We start from the raw sequence: 14,665 nt of genomic DNA, 5'->3' as shown, positions 1-14,665 counted from the left end.
TCGACACAACTACATTTGTAAGATGCATGTTTTTCCCCATTACGACAACTACCAGACGTCTAGAGAAGCTGAACAAACAACCAGTCGTCTAGAGAAGCTCGACAGACAAACAAACAGATGCCTAGAAAATCTGCAGAAACAACCAGACGTCTACATTCTTGTGAGCTGGAAAATCAGTGGTTAACTGCTTGTTTAGCTCTTCATTTGTAACTTCCCACCAACAAACAGAACAATTGTCACGCGCGCTACTTCATCACGTACGGCGCTACCCGACTTGTAACATTTGTCTTGTTTCAGCACTTCGAAACAACCTGATCTACTTTTGAAAACGCGCATATTTTCCCCATTAAGACAACAACCAGATGTCTAGAGAAGCTGCATAATGGTCTCGAGAATCTATACAAACAACCAGCCGTCTAGATTGTTGTAAGCTGAACAATCGGTGGCGAACTGTTTCTTTTGTTGTACGTGAGAGCTTAGCACTTAGAAACAACGCATAATCTAGCTACTTTTGTAACGTTTACGTTTTCCCACATCTAGTTCTTTTTGGCTTTGGGGTTACCTATGCCACGCCTAAAACCGCCCATAGTGGTTCATTACGATTTCAAAAGCTGCACAAACAATCAGACGCCTAGAGAAGTTGCTCAAAGAGCTAGACCTCTAGAGAGCAAAGGTTGTAACATTATGCTTGTCCCATCAATAGTGTCATCTTCTGAAAGCTCAAAACATTGTAGGTGCATGAAATCTTGTTTTGTTCACTGAAAATCAGTGCTGCGTCTTTTGCACCTATCTAACCGAAAGCTGGTTTTCGTATTGCTCTATACTTTCGCTGTGCGTGGCGGTTAATTGGTTCTGTCATAGAGCCACTAATTACCTTCCGGCCGAGGGTTTGCACTTCTAGTGCTTCCTTATATTACATGTTGCCCACATTGGATGCGCCTGTTCCCTGCAATGATAGCAACGTCTTAGAAGTTACGACTTCTTAGTCCAATCAGACTGTTGAAATGGCTCCGAGAAGACTCGCTGAAGAGAAGTGTGACTGCATTTGCACCGAATCTAACCTACACGTTTTCTGCGCTAAACGCTACGCCGGGAGTGTGAAAACAGAGAGCAAACAGTGCGCTAAATCATACCTGCGTATGTAGCTACTGTTCTACAGGTGAGTAAGAAGTTACACACAACTTTTAAGTTTCTTCTGCGCGGATTGAACGGGAAAGTCGCTGCAAATTTCTTGGAACGGGACACTCGGTTAGATTTTCACTTGTCTTCAACGGAATATTAACTAATTAACACTCTCCAGTTTATTCGAACGTACGCCCGCACCAGTCATTTGCACCAAATCTACATGAAGAGTGAGTCAATTTCTACCAAAAAAATTGCACGTGACGTGTCTACACATCCTCACACTAAGTCTTTTCATACATAACATTACACTACTCTGACCGTACGAAGGACAGGTCATGCATCTAGTACTATATATTTTTAAATTAAAATTTGACGAAAAAAACAGCAACAACAACAACAACAACAACAATCACAACAACAACTACAACTTTACTAGACTTAAATGTATTCTACACGTCTATTCAGCTGCCAGTTTGTTGCTACTTGCAAAACATTATCGGCAGGCTAGATTGCATGTTATTGTAGTTGTTCTGCACTTTGTTCGTACACTGCTTACGTACGCTCAGGAGCGACGAGGCAGGTAAAAGAATTGACTACAAAGGCAAATGAAATGCATTGCACAAGATCAGAGGATGCGCTGCCCATCTAGATCTATTAGTTGTCGGTCTTGAAGATATGACGTTACTCAGTGCCAGATGCCTTTGTACATTATATTTACTAGTATAGGTCTTGAAAAACGCAAACATGTGAAACAAGAATCCCCATCAAGTTTGACGTAATCGAGCACCAATTCTTTGAACAACGTACAATCACTCATTATGACTACACACTTGTTTCAACATGGGATCAACTAGTACCGGTCTTTTGACTGAGTATAAGACTAGGCAAGCTGCCGACGTAGTAGTGAAGCTCTGTGAAGGAAATGTCCATCCCACCCAAAAATTCCTTTAGTATTCTGGCCCAAAGAACGGCAGTACTCTGAGTCTGTCTTGGAATATAGTGACCTAATCGACAGAAGTTGGTGACACGACTATGGTTCGCTGGGGAGGCTCTATGTATATATTCAGCGCATACAAATATTTTATTTGCGCTCATCAACTGCACGAGTCTAAAATCGATTTTGTACACAATGTCAATAGATAGGCGAAGACTGCTTGCACGAGGTCGGCGTGCTCATGAAGAATCTAGCTGGAAATAAAGCAAGTAAAAGAAAAAGGCGACCGAAAATGTAGTTGTTTATAGAGGTCGCCGTCTTCTCCAGCTTTTCGTCAGCCGATGATGACAAGAAAGTAAGTCGTTAACGTACGTTACGGTATCTATAGATCTAAATGGGCAGTGCATACTCTGATCTTGTGGAATGCATCTAATTTGCCATTGTAGTCAATTTTTTACCGGTCCCGTCGCTCCCCAGCGTATACGTACGCAGTGTACGGACAAGAGTGCAGGACAACTACAATCTAATCTGCCGGTAATGTTTTGTCAGTAGTCAACAAACAGGCAGCTATACAGACGTGTAGGTTACTAGCTGGTACGACATGCAGATGCTATATAGTAGTATATACATGTAAGTCTAGTAAAATTGTTTTGGTGTTGTTGTTGTTGTTGTCGTTGTTGCTGCTGCTGCTGTTGTTGTCGTAAAATTTTAATTTAGAAACGCTGAAGATATTATAAATAAAAATTACATTATTTGTACATTCAAATCTTTATACTTAAGTAATTAAACAAAAATTGATTAGAGCTTATGAAAAAGGCCGGTGTATTGTCTCAATGGAAAGCACGTACTGTGTGAAGATGTAGAAATGAGGTTAGCTTGTTTGTTAATTAAGGTGGAAACTATAGTCTTCCCTAAATATAATACTAGATGCATGACCCGTCCTTCGTACGGGCAGAGTACTGTAATGTTATGTACGGAAGACTCAGTCTGAGTGTGTGTGGACACGTCACGTGCAATTTTTAGGTAGAAATCGACTCACTCCATGTAGATAATCGGGGCAAATTACTGGTGTGGGCGTGTGTTCGAATAAACTTGAATGTTCTAATTAGTTAATATCCTGTTGAAGACAAATGAAAATTTAATCGAGTGTGCCGTTTAGAGAAATTTGCAGAGACTTTCCCGTTCCATCCGAGTGGCAGAAACTTGAAAAGTCGTGTGCAGTTTCTTACTCACCCCGGATACAGTAGCTTGACACGCAGGTATGATTTAGTGCACTGTTTACTCTGTGTTTCACACTCCCAGTGTAGCGTTCAGTGCAGGAAACGTGTAGGTTGGATTCAGTAACTGCAGTCACACTTCTCTTCAGTGAGTCTTATCAGAGCCATTTCAATCGTCAGCGGAGGCAGCTACTTCACAATCAACTCTGGACATTCCCTCTTTAAGGAAGAAGTGGTAACACAATGCGGACGTCAAGTGCGGTTATCAGTAAGAGCCAAAGAGGCGGACATTACATGAACACTTTTGCGTTGAGTTGAGTTGGGTTGTTCGTTTCAATTTTTACAAGGGGGTATTGTAGTATTGTAGTGTGGGACTGCGAGGATGGAAAGCACGCGCAGTCGATGAGCGGTGCTTTTGGCGTTACTATCTAAATACATCAGTTATTCGGCTATTCTACAGTCTACACGAGTTGATATCGATTGTAGGCAGTACAGATAGTAGGCCATTTAAGGGTGACATCTTGCGCGCATGAATTACCGCTGTATCTACTAATACGGTTGTTCTTTCGCATACGACAGAAATGGCTTCTACAGTGATGTTATTATGGATTAACTAGAATGATACTTTCATTCACAGATTTGAAAAATGTTTGTTCTGCGTTACTGCTTCCTGCTTAAAGTTAAATAAGGTTACGGTTTAGTCTATATAGGATTAGGATTAGGGTTACGGGTTAGGGATACACTTAGGGATAGTGTTTGGTAGGTATACTTAAAGATTTTCTCGTCTTGAACTAAACAAACAATTGCATCGTTATGGGTCTTCTATTTGAACAGCATTTGTCTATACATCAATGATACTATAGATATAGAAATGAGAAACAATTTTGTAGGAAGACCAGACTCTTGTGCTTACCGCTAATTTACTTGTATGTATGTCGCATTGTACAAACAGCACATCAAACTACTCCATGCATGTAATCTAGTAAAATAGCACTTGATACGTTACATGTAAAAACATAGACTTTGACTATATGTCAAACTCCTCTATCGATCAGCTATTTTCTCACCTAATTACAATCATTTATGTTGTCCTACTAGGTCCTTTTCTTAAATTCATCGAAGATCTCTTTTACCCGAGTATGAACAGGTGACATTTCCGGAAGGGTCTCCACTTCAGCTAAATACATTTAATAAGCATCGTTAAATGTTATAAGAACACAGTTGTTAGCTTATACAATAATTACGTTTATCTTTTTGGGCTTTAACATGTTTTAAAATTTTCTGGGCAACGTAATTCACAAAACTTCTAACGTCTTCATTCTGCTTCTTCTCAATGCCAGTAATTCCAGCTAATATGTTTAAAATCTCGATATCACAGCCGCTGCATTCATCGGCTGTAAGCTTGTAAAAGACTGGTATGACCTTCTTGTAACGTGATTTAAATTCAAATGAGTCAGGTCCATTTTTGTTAAATTCAAGTGCTGCTTTTACTTCTGCTGCAGGATAACGTTTTCCTTTAAATTTATGGCTGAGTATAACGACAAATAGAGGAGACTGTATAATGGCTTCGGCAATGTCTGTCTGTGCCATGCGTCCTTCTGATAAGGAATCAGCATCAAAAAATGAAACAATCTGATGTTTCTTTCTCATCTCCTTGTTTAGAGGACCGACGAATTTCCTTTTGTCTTCACCGGCATGACACAAAAACGCGTCGTACTTCCAGCCTTGAGAAGCTAGAATGGGCTGGAAACCCCCAAAAGTATATTTAAGCATAACAGCAACGCTTCATTGCAAAGTATACATACCTTTAATTCACTATTACCGTCAGTGGTATCTGCCACTTCTACAGTCGAATTGACTCTGAATGACTCTGACGATTGCCCGGTTTCGATCTGATCAGCACTAACACCTATCATTCACGAAAGTCTAAAGTTAACATATTTAGCAGAAACCGAGTGGCAAAATTAATATATTTATTCAATATCAGTCATTCGTACCATCTAAAATGCATGTAGCAAATATGAATACATACAAGACACAGCGTAACTGTTCTGTTCTAACGGTCACACGGGATGTTTGTCCAATTTAACTAAGGCTTGCATGTGTTTCCAACAAAGCATTCGTTCATGGGAAGATGTACAATTAATTAAACACAGTACATCTATTGAATTACAGTATTATCACCTAAAACATGTTAAAAATGTAGAAAAGTGCAGCGTGTAGTACGATTCGACGTCATATTTATGGGTAGATCAAGAAGTTCCAAGCAGTCTGCGCTGCTCTTCGGCATCGTCTGCAATTAGACAATGATCGCGGACGAAATCGCTCTCAAGAATCTTTGTGCAAATTCTACAGTCTCCTGCACTGTAATACTGTTTACAGTCTAGTTCAGTCACAAAAGGGTTGTGGATAACAAATATTTTGCAGCTTCTGCATATAACAACTCAATATATTGTTAGCTGTGTGACAGTCTGTGAGTTTCGTTTTGCCAATCGACTACAAGTAAGCTCTTTCAGTGTTACATGCAGCTTAAATCAAGTCAATGCACGTGCAGGAGATGTACGTGCGCAAAGCATGCATATGCAACTACATTTACGTATTGGCTAGTCGTCTCGCGTTGGTGATTAAGGGCTGGTTTACAATAACTTACTGAAGCCGATCGTCATCTCAGCGTATAACGTAAACGTAGTCAGACGTTGAAACCTATTCATTTACCGCAAAATGTCTGAGCACAACCCAGCAACGTCTTATCAGCTGCGAAAAGAGTCTGTCGTCAAAGGCTGTTTCTGCCCCTGTGGCAATTGTATGCCTTCTTACAAAGGTTTCCTGCTTCTAGTTGTTGAGATCATTGTCATCCAACTTGTTAGAAAACTGGAGTCCCAAGGGAGTAAAAGCGCGTAAGCCGAATGGTAGTTACAAACCGCATTATTTCCAGTTTAATTACATTACGTTGACGCTCGAATAGAGCTCTGGTCTAATCCAACGTCTTGACGCTGGTCAGAACGTATATAAAGTCTCGGCGAAACGAGGCAACTTGTTTACAGCAGGACGCTAGCGATACGTATGTTGATGATACGCTGGGCTGACGCTCGGCTTGCGTAAGCTACTGTAAACCAGTCTTAACACGTCGCAACGGAGTCAGCTTCTGAAGGTGTTTCTCTGTTGTCAAGTACACACAATCCGTAGCTACAATACAAAAGGATGAGGAGGTGGAACTTCATGAGACCTTTTCGTCGCCGTTTGCTCACTTGCACGAATCGTTCTTACACTGATCTGTAGTCGAAACGGAAACGATTTCTTGAAGTAGGTCTTATAATGAAACGTAGTCGTGAGGGAAAAAATTTGAGGTTGGTGCGCACGCGAGCACACACAGACACACAGACACAGACACAGACACAGACACAGACACAGACACAGACACAGACACAGACACACAGACACAGACACAGACACAGACACAGACACAGACACACACACACACACACACACACACACACACACACACACACACACACACACACACAGACACACACACACACACACACACACACACACACACACACACACACACACACAGACACAAACACACACACACACACACACACACACACACACACACACACACACACACACACACACACACACACACACTGAAAGCTCGATAGATAAACCTATACTATCGCGCATATTTCGGTTTTGCTAAAGGCATTAGAAGCCTCGCTACGCTCAGCAATTATAACTATTACTCAAACCAAATATATCATAATAGCATAGCTTTGATTTTGATTTTGGGAAAAGCTGCGTCGCATCATGTTTCACAGTGAACAAGTTGATTTTGTCTATGGTACATACGGCTATATGCGTAAAACTAACTGAGAGAAACAGCAGGCATCGCGATTAGATGTTGTCTGGGCGTTGGTCTCGTCGACAAGCGCTTCAAATTCCCTATATGTCACGTAAGCAACCTGTAACTGATTTTGCCAAATAATGTTCATGGTTTTGCCTTCATCGGGCATCTCTATTTGGACCTTTCGATGTTACGATGCCTTACCACATGTGCATATTAAAAGTGTTGGATTCACAGCAGTATCCTTCGAATTCCTATACTTTAGAGATTTCCTTTGATTAAAATAAAGACAAAACTATTTGAATCAGTTGCACTATACATGCAGCGTACTATCTAATATCGCATAGTCGCCAACTCTCAAGTTGGCAGTTTTATTGCCGCGACGCAAAGGAAGGCTTATCACTTCGCTAATAGAATTCCTCTGCCGTTCGATCAATTTATCTCAAAAATGAGTCGCTGTAGCCTCGGATTAATATAAATGTCATAATTGCATGGCGATTGTGCAATAAGTGAATGTAGTACTGTTCCAACCTCCTTGCTAACCATCGTCCCGGTTTATAACCCGGACAGCCCGATTACTAACCAGATGCCCGGATTACTAACGGGATAGCTAAGAGTAAGACAGCAGACAACCAAAGCCAGCCGTAAAAGAGACGTGCTGCGAGAGGAAACAAAAAGTTAATTTGAGCGAGAAAGGAAGAAGCCCGGCAATTCAGTCTCCTCTGACCCTTGACAAGAGAGAACAACTGCTTCGGCAATTGCTACGAGAACGTCTATAGGAATCGGAAAAAGGGACATCAAAATTCTTGAGTCTTCCACTGCTTAGCTGAATGACTTGATAATTAATGCTTGGCTAAAGCTGATACACGTTAGTTTCCCCCTGTGGAACGGCTTTCAAAACACACTCTTGAGTAATAGGTTAGAGTTCTCTGTATCGCGCACAAAGTCCATTCAAATACATATCACAGAATGTTCAAGCTCAACTTGCTTCAAATTTACAGAACGGATATCCATAAGGTTACTGTAGCGTCTCTTCACAAACAGAAGGGCGGACATGACTTTAGTTTGTTTGCCCTGGCATTTGCGGTGACTTAGCGTCTGGAATAGATCCAGCGTATGCCCGATTTAGACAGAGTGAAACGAGGCAGCACCAATGTATCTTGAAGGAAACTATAACTTCATTTCCTCGTTTCATGCCTGGAGAAATAGGTTCAGTTACTGTCAAAAGAGTGAGACCAGCTATTGTTGCAATCACTCCACACTGCACCTGCCGTCTACCAGAGGAATTTTCAAGTCCATCTTAGGAGCAGTATCTCCTATAGTGTGACATATAACAGAACTCACGCAAGCAAAATAATAGAAGCAATACAATAATTCTTCATCGATATTGAATACCATCAACGTTAACGGAACACTTCGGAGATGATTGAGGGAGTTCGCGAAAAGTATACCTGCGTATGAATGAGTGCCTCGTAAAATGTTAGAGCACCATCGACGACAGCGTCCATTGATTTTACCCCCAAAGAATCTCACAAAACGCTTAGTCTCTCGAAGGTTACCGGACGCAAATAAATCGCAAGGAAAAGTCAGTTTCTAGACAGTTCGAAAGTAGCACGACGGTTTCCACCGTGCTTGGAGTGACGGAAACGACAAAGAGACCATTTGAGGGAACACGATTGCGCCATTACGGCTCACTTGATCTGATGGCGAGCAAAAACGCTTCACTTGGTGGACGAAATTCTTAAAACGGCTCCGTTAGTTTTGAAGCTATAAAACGTTTAACGTACATCTGTCGGGTTTGCTCTGAGATAGCGGCCAGGTACCCAACTTGGCTAGAATGGATTTCTCATTAGCGAGTGAAGACGGATTCAGCATACTATCGCATATCTCCAGAATGCTCCTATAATACTTACCAGCGCGCTCAGTGTCTCGAGTATATAGGATACGCTAAAAATAAACAAACTTGCGTTAAAAAATTTAAAATTGGATTATGACTGATGAATACCTCCAAATATGTATTATTATTGCTGATAGCCGTTACTGATTCTTCTGTTCTGTTGCTTACAATTAGAGTAGCTGATAAGTGTACATACAAATGACAAAAATGTTGGTTATAAAATAATAATTTGCAATACCTGCTATTTCTGGCTGGGAAATTAATGCACTGTCGAGTGAGTGTGAGACAGGCATTGATACTGGCAAAAACGTTGCAGGACATTTCTCGTCCGGTATAAATATCGCATTCACGATGCAATCTAAAGTGTCAACAATATTATTTGTAGCTTCCAAGTTGAATCGGCGAAAGCATCTAGCATCAACTGCAGCATTCCAGATGCTCTCAGTTGAAATCTCATGAGCATCTCCTCCGCAAATCACCTTCCATGGAACACTACAACTAATTTCTAAGCGAACTTTTCCATTTACACCAATGCAATCTCTGAGTGGAGAATGTAACTCGTGGTAAGATCTTGCTCTTAGATCCTTAACCAAGGTATCGTAGATTGGAAAGTGGATAATGTAAGCAACGATCTCCCACCTAAATCGCAGTATTTCCTTGCCAAACAAAGCGTAACTAATATTTCGCGAAGACGGAATTATGCCTAGCGCGCGACGTAGCCATCTGATTACTTTACGAACCCACGCAAAATCCCGAAAGTGGCTAACATATTCCAAGAACGTCTTTGGATCATAAGAAACAGATGAAGCCGTCGTAAATTGATTGCTTTTCGTATTGAGATGCAATACAGTTTTCCACACCTTTCGTTCATTTATTGACTGACTCATCTTCAGCTCCAACAGCCCTCCAACATCCTGATTGCTTGCCGCAAGTGGTACGACAGGTAGGAAAAACAGATGCGCGTGTTTACCAAATTTTGGAATAACCGGCGATGGCAGTATGCGTAACACCGGGCTTAGAATTTGTTCGTTTTTGATATCAACTGGTGGCATCAATAGAGGATCGACGTCAGTTTCAAGAGTGAAAGTAGTTAACGTAGAAACGGCGTCTTCTGGAATAAAGATATAACTTTCACTTGATCGAATGCATCCTCCATCTTTGCCAATAGCTAATGAGACCGAGCTTGTTCGTTTGCCTTTTGTTGCTAATGTAGTTTTCATAACATTCGAAGAAATAAGAAAACCCGAAGCTGAACCTGTCAAAAAGAACAAAGAAACAAATAATAAAATAATAATGCTAACGATCATAATAATGGCAATAGTATTAACAAAAATTTTGGCCTGGTTCCAGAAACACATTAATCGACTGCAATGTCAAGAGACTACTAAAAGTCCAAATTTGGTTAATGTCTCTCAACTGCGTTGGTCAAACTATACAGAACCGAAATGTCCTAACTTACGGAGACTGATTGAACCCGCTAAGTTAGAAAAGACCAACCACGAGGACGAATAAGATAAAAAGAACCCGTCATATGTCTGCCATCTATTGAAACTGTTTGTGCCGGTGTGTGAGCAGTAAGAGTACCGGTTTACAAAATTTTAGAAACAATTTTTTTAAATGTTCTAGCTTTTTTAGTAGTACAGCATTTTTGAGTGGTCCAACTTGCACGATTTGATCTGGGGTAGGTACTTGCCAATCCTAACGCAACGTCTATTGATGCGCTGTTACACCCACTGTCTCCCGTCCGTGAGTCTAAGGTATGGATTGCATTGTCTATCTAGTATCTTCCATTGTCGAGGGTGCGCATCCTCACTCGGCGCCTGATATGTATAAAGGGTATAGTGAAATTGCTTGCTAGTAGACAAATGTGATCTATGGTATATACACTGGCAATAACTCTGCAAATACTTGCCGCTGCTCAAGCGGTGAGTTATCACGGTTAGACTCTTGCTGAACTTATTGTGCATACACAGACAGTTGTAGGACTCTATTGGTTGGGTGTACGAATGCATTCCAATGGTTGAGATTGTATTATCAACCAGTATACTTTCTCTTAATAAAGTCATGAAAATGGCTGCCACTTGCGGCATTTTCTTTATGGTGTACCTGGCTCGATATCTCGGCGCCACTCACGTCCAAGAGGCTACGGACATGGCTGCATACGCAGGGTATGCACACGATGTGCAATTGTGTCACAACTATGACAAGGTCGATCTCGTCGAAGTCATGGTATAGACTACAGAAGGTGGTCACGAGCAAGTCCTCCTTGAAGTCGAGAATTGGAAGTGAGCAATCTCGACTCGGCTATGTTATAGCTGCAATTGGCGATCAAGAAAACGTCATGGGCCAGTGTCTTAATTGGGGTGTTACAATTTGATCTACCCATGGCGTGGGCAGCACACAGTCTTCATAAAATATATTGCAACTATGTCACGAATGGGGAGCCACGTACGTCGACAAGGCTACATAGTGTCTGCTGCAAACAACAGTCACGAATCTATAGTTCTCCCGGTCGTGATTGTGATGTTAAGAATTCGAAACCGCCAATGCCAACGCTGCCAGGTACGGCCACCATGAGATCGTGATACTATGCCATAGATGTGCCATAGTCTTTGAATGGGCCATAACATGTGCTGAAGAGGGTGATCACGAAGACATCATGCGGTTGTTTAACAACTTGGTTGTTATCGATTCAGATTGAGCAGGCCTATCACCAACAGTCCTAACCCTCTAGAAGGGTTATTTTATATTATGTTGTGGTCCGACGAATAGTGGTTCGGGAGATGTCGTCCCTAACATACACCAAGGCTTGATGTACGGCTACTCTTTGATCTCCTCTTTCTGCTTGGATGACGTTTCCTCCACATGCACATCTTTGCAGAGAGGTCCAAAATACTCAATTCCGAGTCGATCGCCTCGCCTCATCACCAATTCTATCGTGCTCTCGTAGTTTTAAGAGGTATTTAAACATCAGTCGAGTGCCGTACTACCGATATGCTCCTGGTCGTATAGTTGTAAAATTGGAATGAATCGATTCTATACCTAAAAATGTCAGTGTGGTGCAAAACATAAAAGGTGTGCAAATAAAATAACGAATTCGCGGAAGTAGTGGCATCTAAGACGTAAAACGCCCGAGAGGGGCGTCAAAAACCTACATCAAAAGATCCAAATGCAATCTCAAATACCACATCAAGAAACAAATTGAACGTTTCGATCTCGCCGAGGATAAAAGAGGACGGTCGCGATGAGAATTAGACAGATAGAGAGAATAAGGTATAGGTTCCACCAAAACAAATTGAACGCATGGGATATCCTTGCATTTGATCGCGTTCTTGATACGAAAACGTCTTGGGACGTCCTTTTGTAGCTCGGCCTCGTAGAAGGAACCCTCTATACTTCCCCCTTCCAGTCATTGAGTCTGTAAGTGACGGGGTCGGTGTTGTGTATTTCGACGATCTTGAAGACATTATCGGTCCCATTGGGTGTGTATCCTTTTCAAAAGTCATCTTTCTAGCAATTGCAACACGATCACGAACTTTGATTTTGAATGTTTTACGGACACTTCTCCATACAGATGATTTCAAACGAGGGATTTTGGCCTTTTGCGGGCGTTATTCGTATAGATCTGTGATAGGAGGTAGTGTATTGTTTCAACAGGGTATCCAAAATGTAGATATATACTTATGGCTGTGTTGGCCGAGAAATACTTCCACATCCTCGTTTTCCGACTTCGACGAAACCTTTTTGCCACCACCTCTTACCTTCATTGTATGTCAAATACCTGTGGAATTGTTTTCTTCTAACAAGCGATCAAAGGTCCTACTGTAAAGCTCACCGCCACGATCTACCCACAAGTTCCTGGGTTTGGGGTATGATTGAATCCAAGACCTGGCTTTTCTGTTTTATCGCATAGGAGTCGACCATGCGTACTTGCTGAACACGTCAATTACATTGAGAAGATACTTGATTCCGACCTTGTATTTCCAGAAAGACTGCATATAGATTGGATTCGCAGACCGCGCATCGTCTAGTCTCGTGTAGCCAGATTCTTTTCCCGAGTCGCGAAAATAGCCATAGGGTCTGGCGCAGTTGTTTTGAAGTCGTCATGTTGCCGCTCGTACGATAAACGGACACCTATAGACCGGATGAGCATGGCTCTAATTAGTATAATTAGTAATCTGTGTATGAGTACCTTCTGAACTCTTGTCTGAGCAGATTCGTGAAATGTTTTGTCGTCATCATCATTCGGTAAAATCTCCTCGAGTGCATTGTGGTAATTCTGTTGTATTTGTAATCAGGTGGGAAAAGTCTGGCTACTTTGACAGCCAAACGGCTCGTAAAGTTCCATGCCTCTGTATGTCTGGCATGTCTCTCATGGGTGACACGTTTCTCAATATTTATGTTGTCATAGGCAACGATCCAGTCTCCATGTTGATGCTCTCTGTTCTGCTCTATTGGCTTTGCAGCGTTTCCCACATACCTAAAAGTTTGACTATATGACAAGCAGACACCCATATGGTTAAGAGTAGTAACGACTTGTTTACTAGTTGCCCTGGCAACCAACATCAGACTAACTAGAAGCTGAAAACCTTTGACCTTGTCACTTGTCTTCTTCGCTAGTAAGCAGACTGCTGCCAAGCTGTAGATATCTTTTGGTCCTGTAGTGGTGTCAGCTTGGCCTATCGAGGAAAGCAGTGATGTAATTTTGGGAGTGTGTGTAAGTAATTGGCTGTGTAGATTATGTAAACTAAAGTCTGCAGTCAGTGAAGATGCATCTGCTGCATCAACTGGACCTGTTGACATGATTCCTCCAGCTCTCTGTAGCGCATTCAGCTCTGCGTTAATTTCTGTACCTACTTGATGCCACTGGATAGATTGACTCTGAATAATTGATTGTTGCAGTTCAGCCTCCAATTCTTGTGTGCGCTTCTTTTCACGTTTGAGCTCAGCTTCTAATTGTGTAATTCGTAGTAGATGGTCAGAGGTCGGTGATGTAATATCCACTCTTGTATGCAACAACGTTTGGCTGGACTTTCCTCATGATCACTCTTTCTTCGGATACCGCAGTAAACGTATGAGCGGCAGCCTTGAACTCTGGCGCTTTTTCTCTCTACAGTTGATCCAAAGGCAAGGCGCACTAGCTTGACAACATCCACAGAGGACAGCGTTGCCTTTCCGGTGGTCAACAAGCTACAGTTGACACTGTTCATTACCACTTTCGTTGGAACTCTATCTAATGAGCTTCCCGACTCATATTGTTCTTGTAGCCTAGCACAGTCATAGAGAAGCGCTTAGTGCATGCATATACTCCAGGCTACTGGTGATCAAATCACATTGGACCTTACAGCTTCAGATAACGTGAATTGAACTCGGGACATCGCTCTGTGAATGAATCGGTTTCCATGTCGCATAGACAAACGAAGAACAAACAATGAATGTATGCAATTATGGGATATCACACAGATAGCGTAATGCCAAATTTGCTTTGATAGAAGGGTGTATTGTTACAACATAATGAACTAATAGCATGAAAGTATTGACGTTGGTGACGTGGGGTGACACTTAGATGACGTTGGGTGACACTAGGTGAAGAAAGTGGGCGGTATGATCCCAGACCCTCTCCGGCGTTTTCGTGTTATACGAGA

The 14,665-nt window shown here is 41.8% G+C and overlaps 2 protein-coding genes across 2 annotated transcripts; both read right to left on the bottom strand.

Moving 5' to 3' along the window:
* Positions 1-4,185: 4,185 nt before the first annotated feature.
* LOC134189275 (uncharacterized) lies at positions 4,186-5,215 on the bottom strand. The gene is made up of 3 exons (XM_062657512.1): positions 5,082-5,215; positions 4,521-5,019; positions 4,186-4,453 (listed from the first exon to the last, which is right to left on the bottom strand). Exons 1-3 carry the CDS (start codon positions 5,190-5,192, stop codon positions 4,371-4,373), a joined length of 693 nt encoding a protein of 230 aa, XP_062513496.1. The 5' UTR covers positions 5,193-5,215; the 3' UTR covers positions 4,186-4,370.
* Positions 5,216-8,374: 3,159 nt separating this feature from the next.
* LOC134189242 (uncharacterized) lies at positions 8,375-10,551 on the bottom strand. Its single transcript, XM_062657483.1, has 5 exons — positions 10,518-10,551; positions 9,259-10,275; positions 9,129-9,199; positions 8,947-9,070; positions 8,375-8,439 (listed from the first exon to the last, which is right to left on the bottom strand). Exons 1-5 carry the CDS (start codon positions 10,549-10,551, stop codon positions 8,375-8,377), a joined length of 1,311 nt encoding a protein of 436 aa, XP_062513467.1.
* Between the last annotated feature and the right edge of the window lie 4,114 nt (positions 10,552-14,665).

Source organism: Corticium candelabrum, chromosome 13 (genome assembly GCF_963422355.1).
Source record: "Corticium candelabrum chromosome 13, ooCorCand1.1, whole genome shotgun sequence".
NCBI lineage: Eukaryota > Metazoa > Porifera > Homoscleromorpha > Homosclerophorida > Plakinidae > Corticium > Corticium candelabrum.
This window is presented reverse-complemented; position numbering and strand designations above follow the sequence as displayed.

What these genes read in the sequence shown, in the direction of transcription:
- LOC134189275 (XM_062657512.1), bottom strand. Translation starts at nt 5,192, where the DNA reads ATGATAGGTGTTAGTGCTGATCAGATCGAAACCGGGCAATCGTCAGAG. An exon ending in ACGGTAATAGTGAATTAAAG is followed by an intron (nt 5,020 to 5,081) that starts GTATGTATACTT and finishes GGGGGTTTCCAG; the next exon opens with CCCATTCTAGCTTCTCAAGG. An exon ending in TAAAGCCCAAAAAGATAAAC is followed by an intron (nt 4,454 to 4,520) that starts GTAATTATTGTA and finishes AAATGTATTTAG; the next exon opens with CTGAAGTGGAGACCCTTCCG.
- LOC134189242 (XM_062657483.1), bottom strand. Translation starts at nt 10,551, where the DNA reads ATGACGGGTTCTTTTTATCTTATTCGTCCTCGTG. An exon ending in TTATCTTATTCGTCCTCGTG is followed by an intron (nt 10,276 to 10,517) that starts GTTGGTCTTTTC and finishes TCTTTTTGACAG; the next exon opens with GTTCAGCTTCGGGTTTTCTT. An exon ending in ATCCATTCTAGCCAAGTTGG is followed by an intron (nt 8,440 to 8,946) that starts GTACCTGGCCGC and finishes GTCACACTATAG; the next exon opens with GAGATACTGCTCCTAAGATG.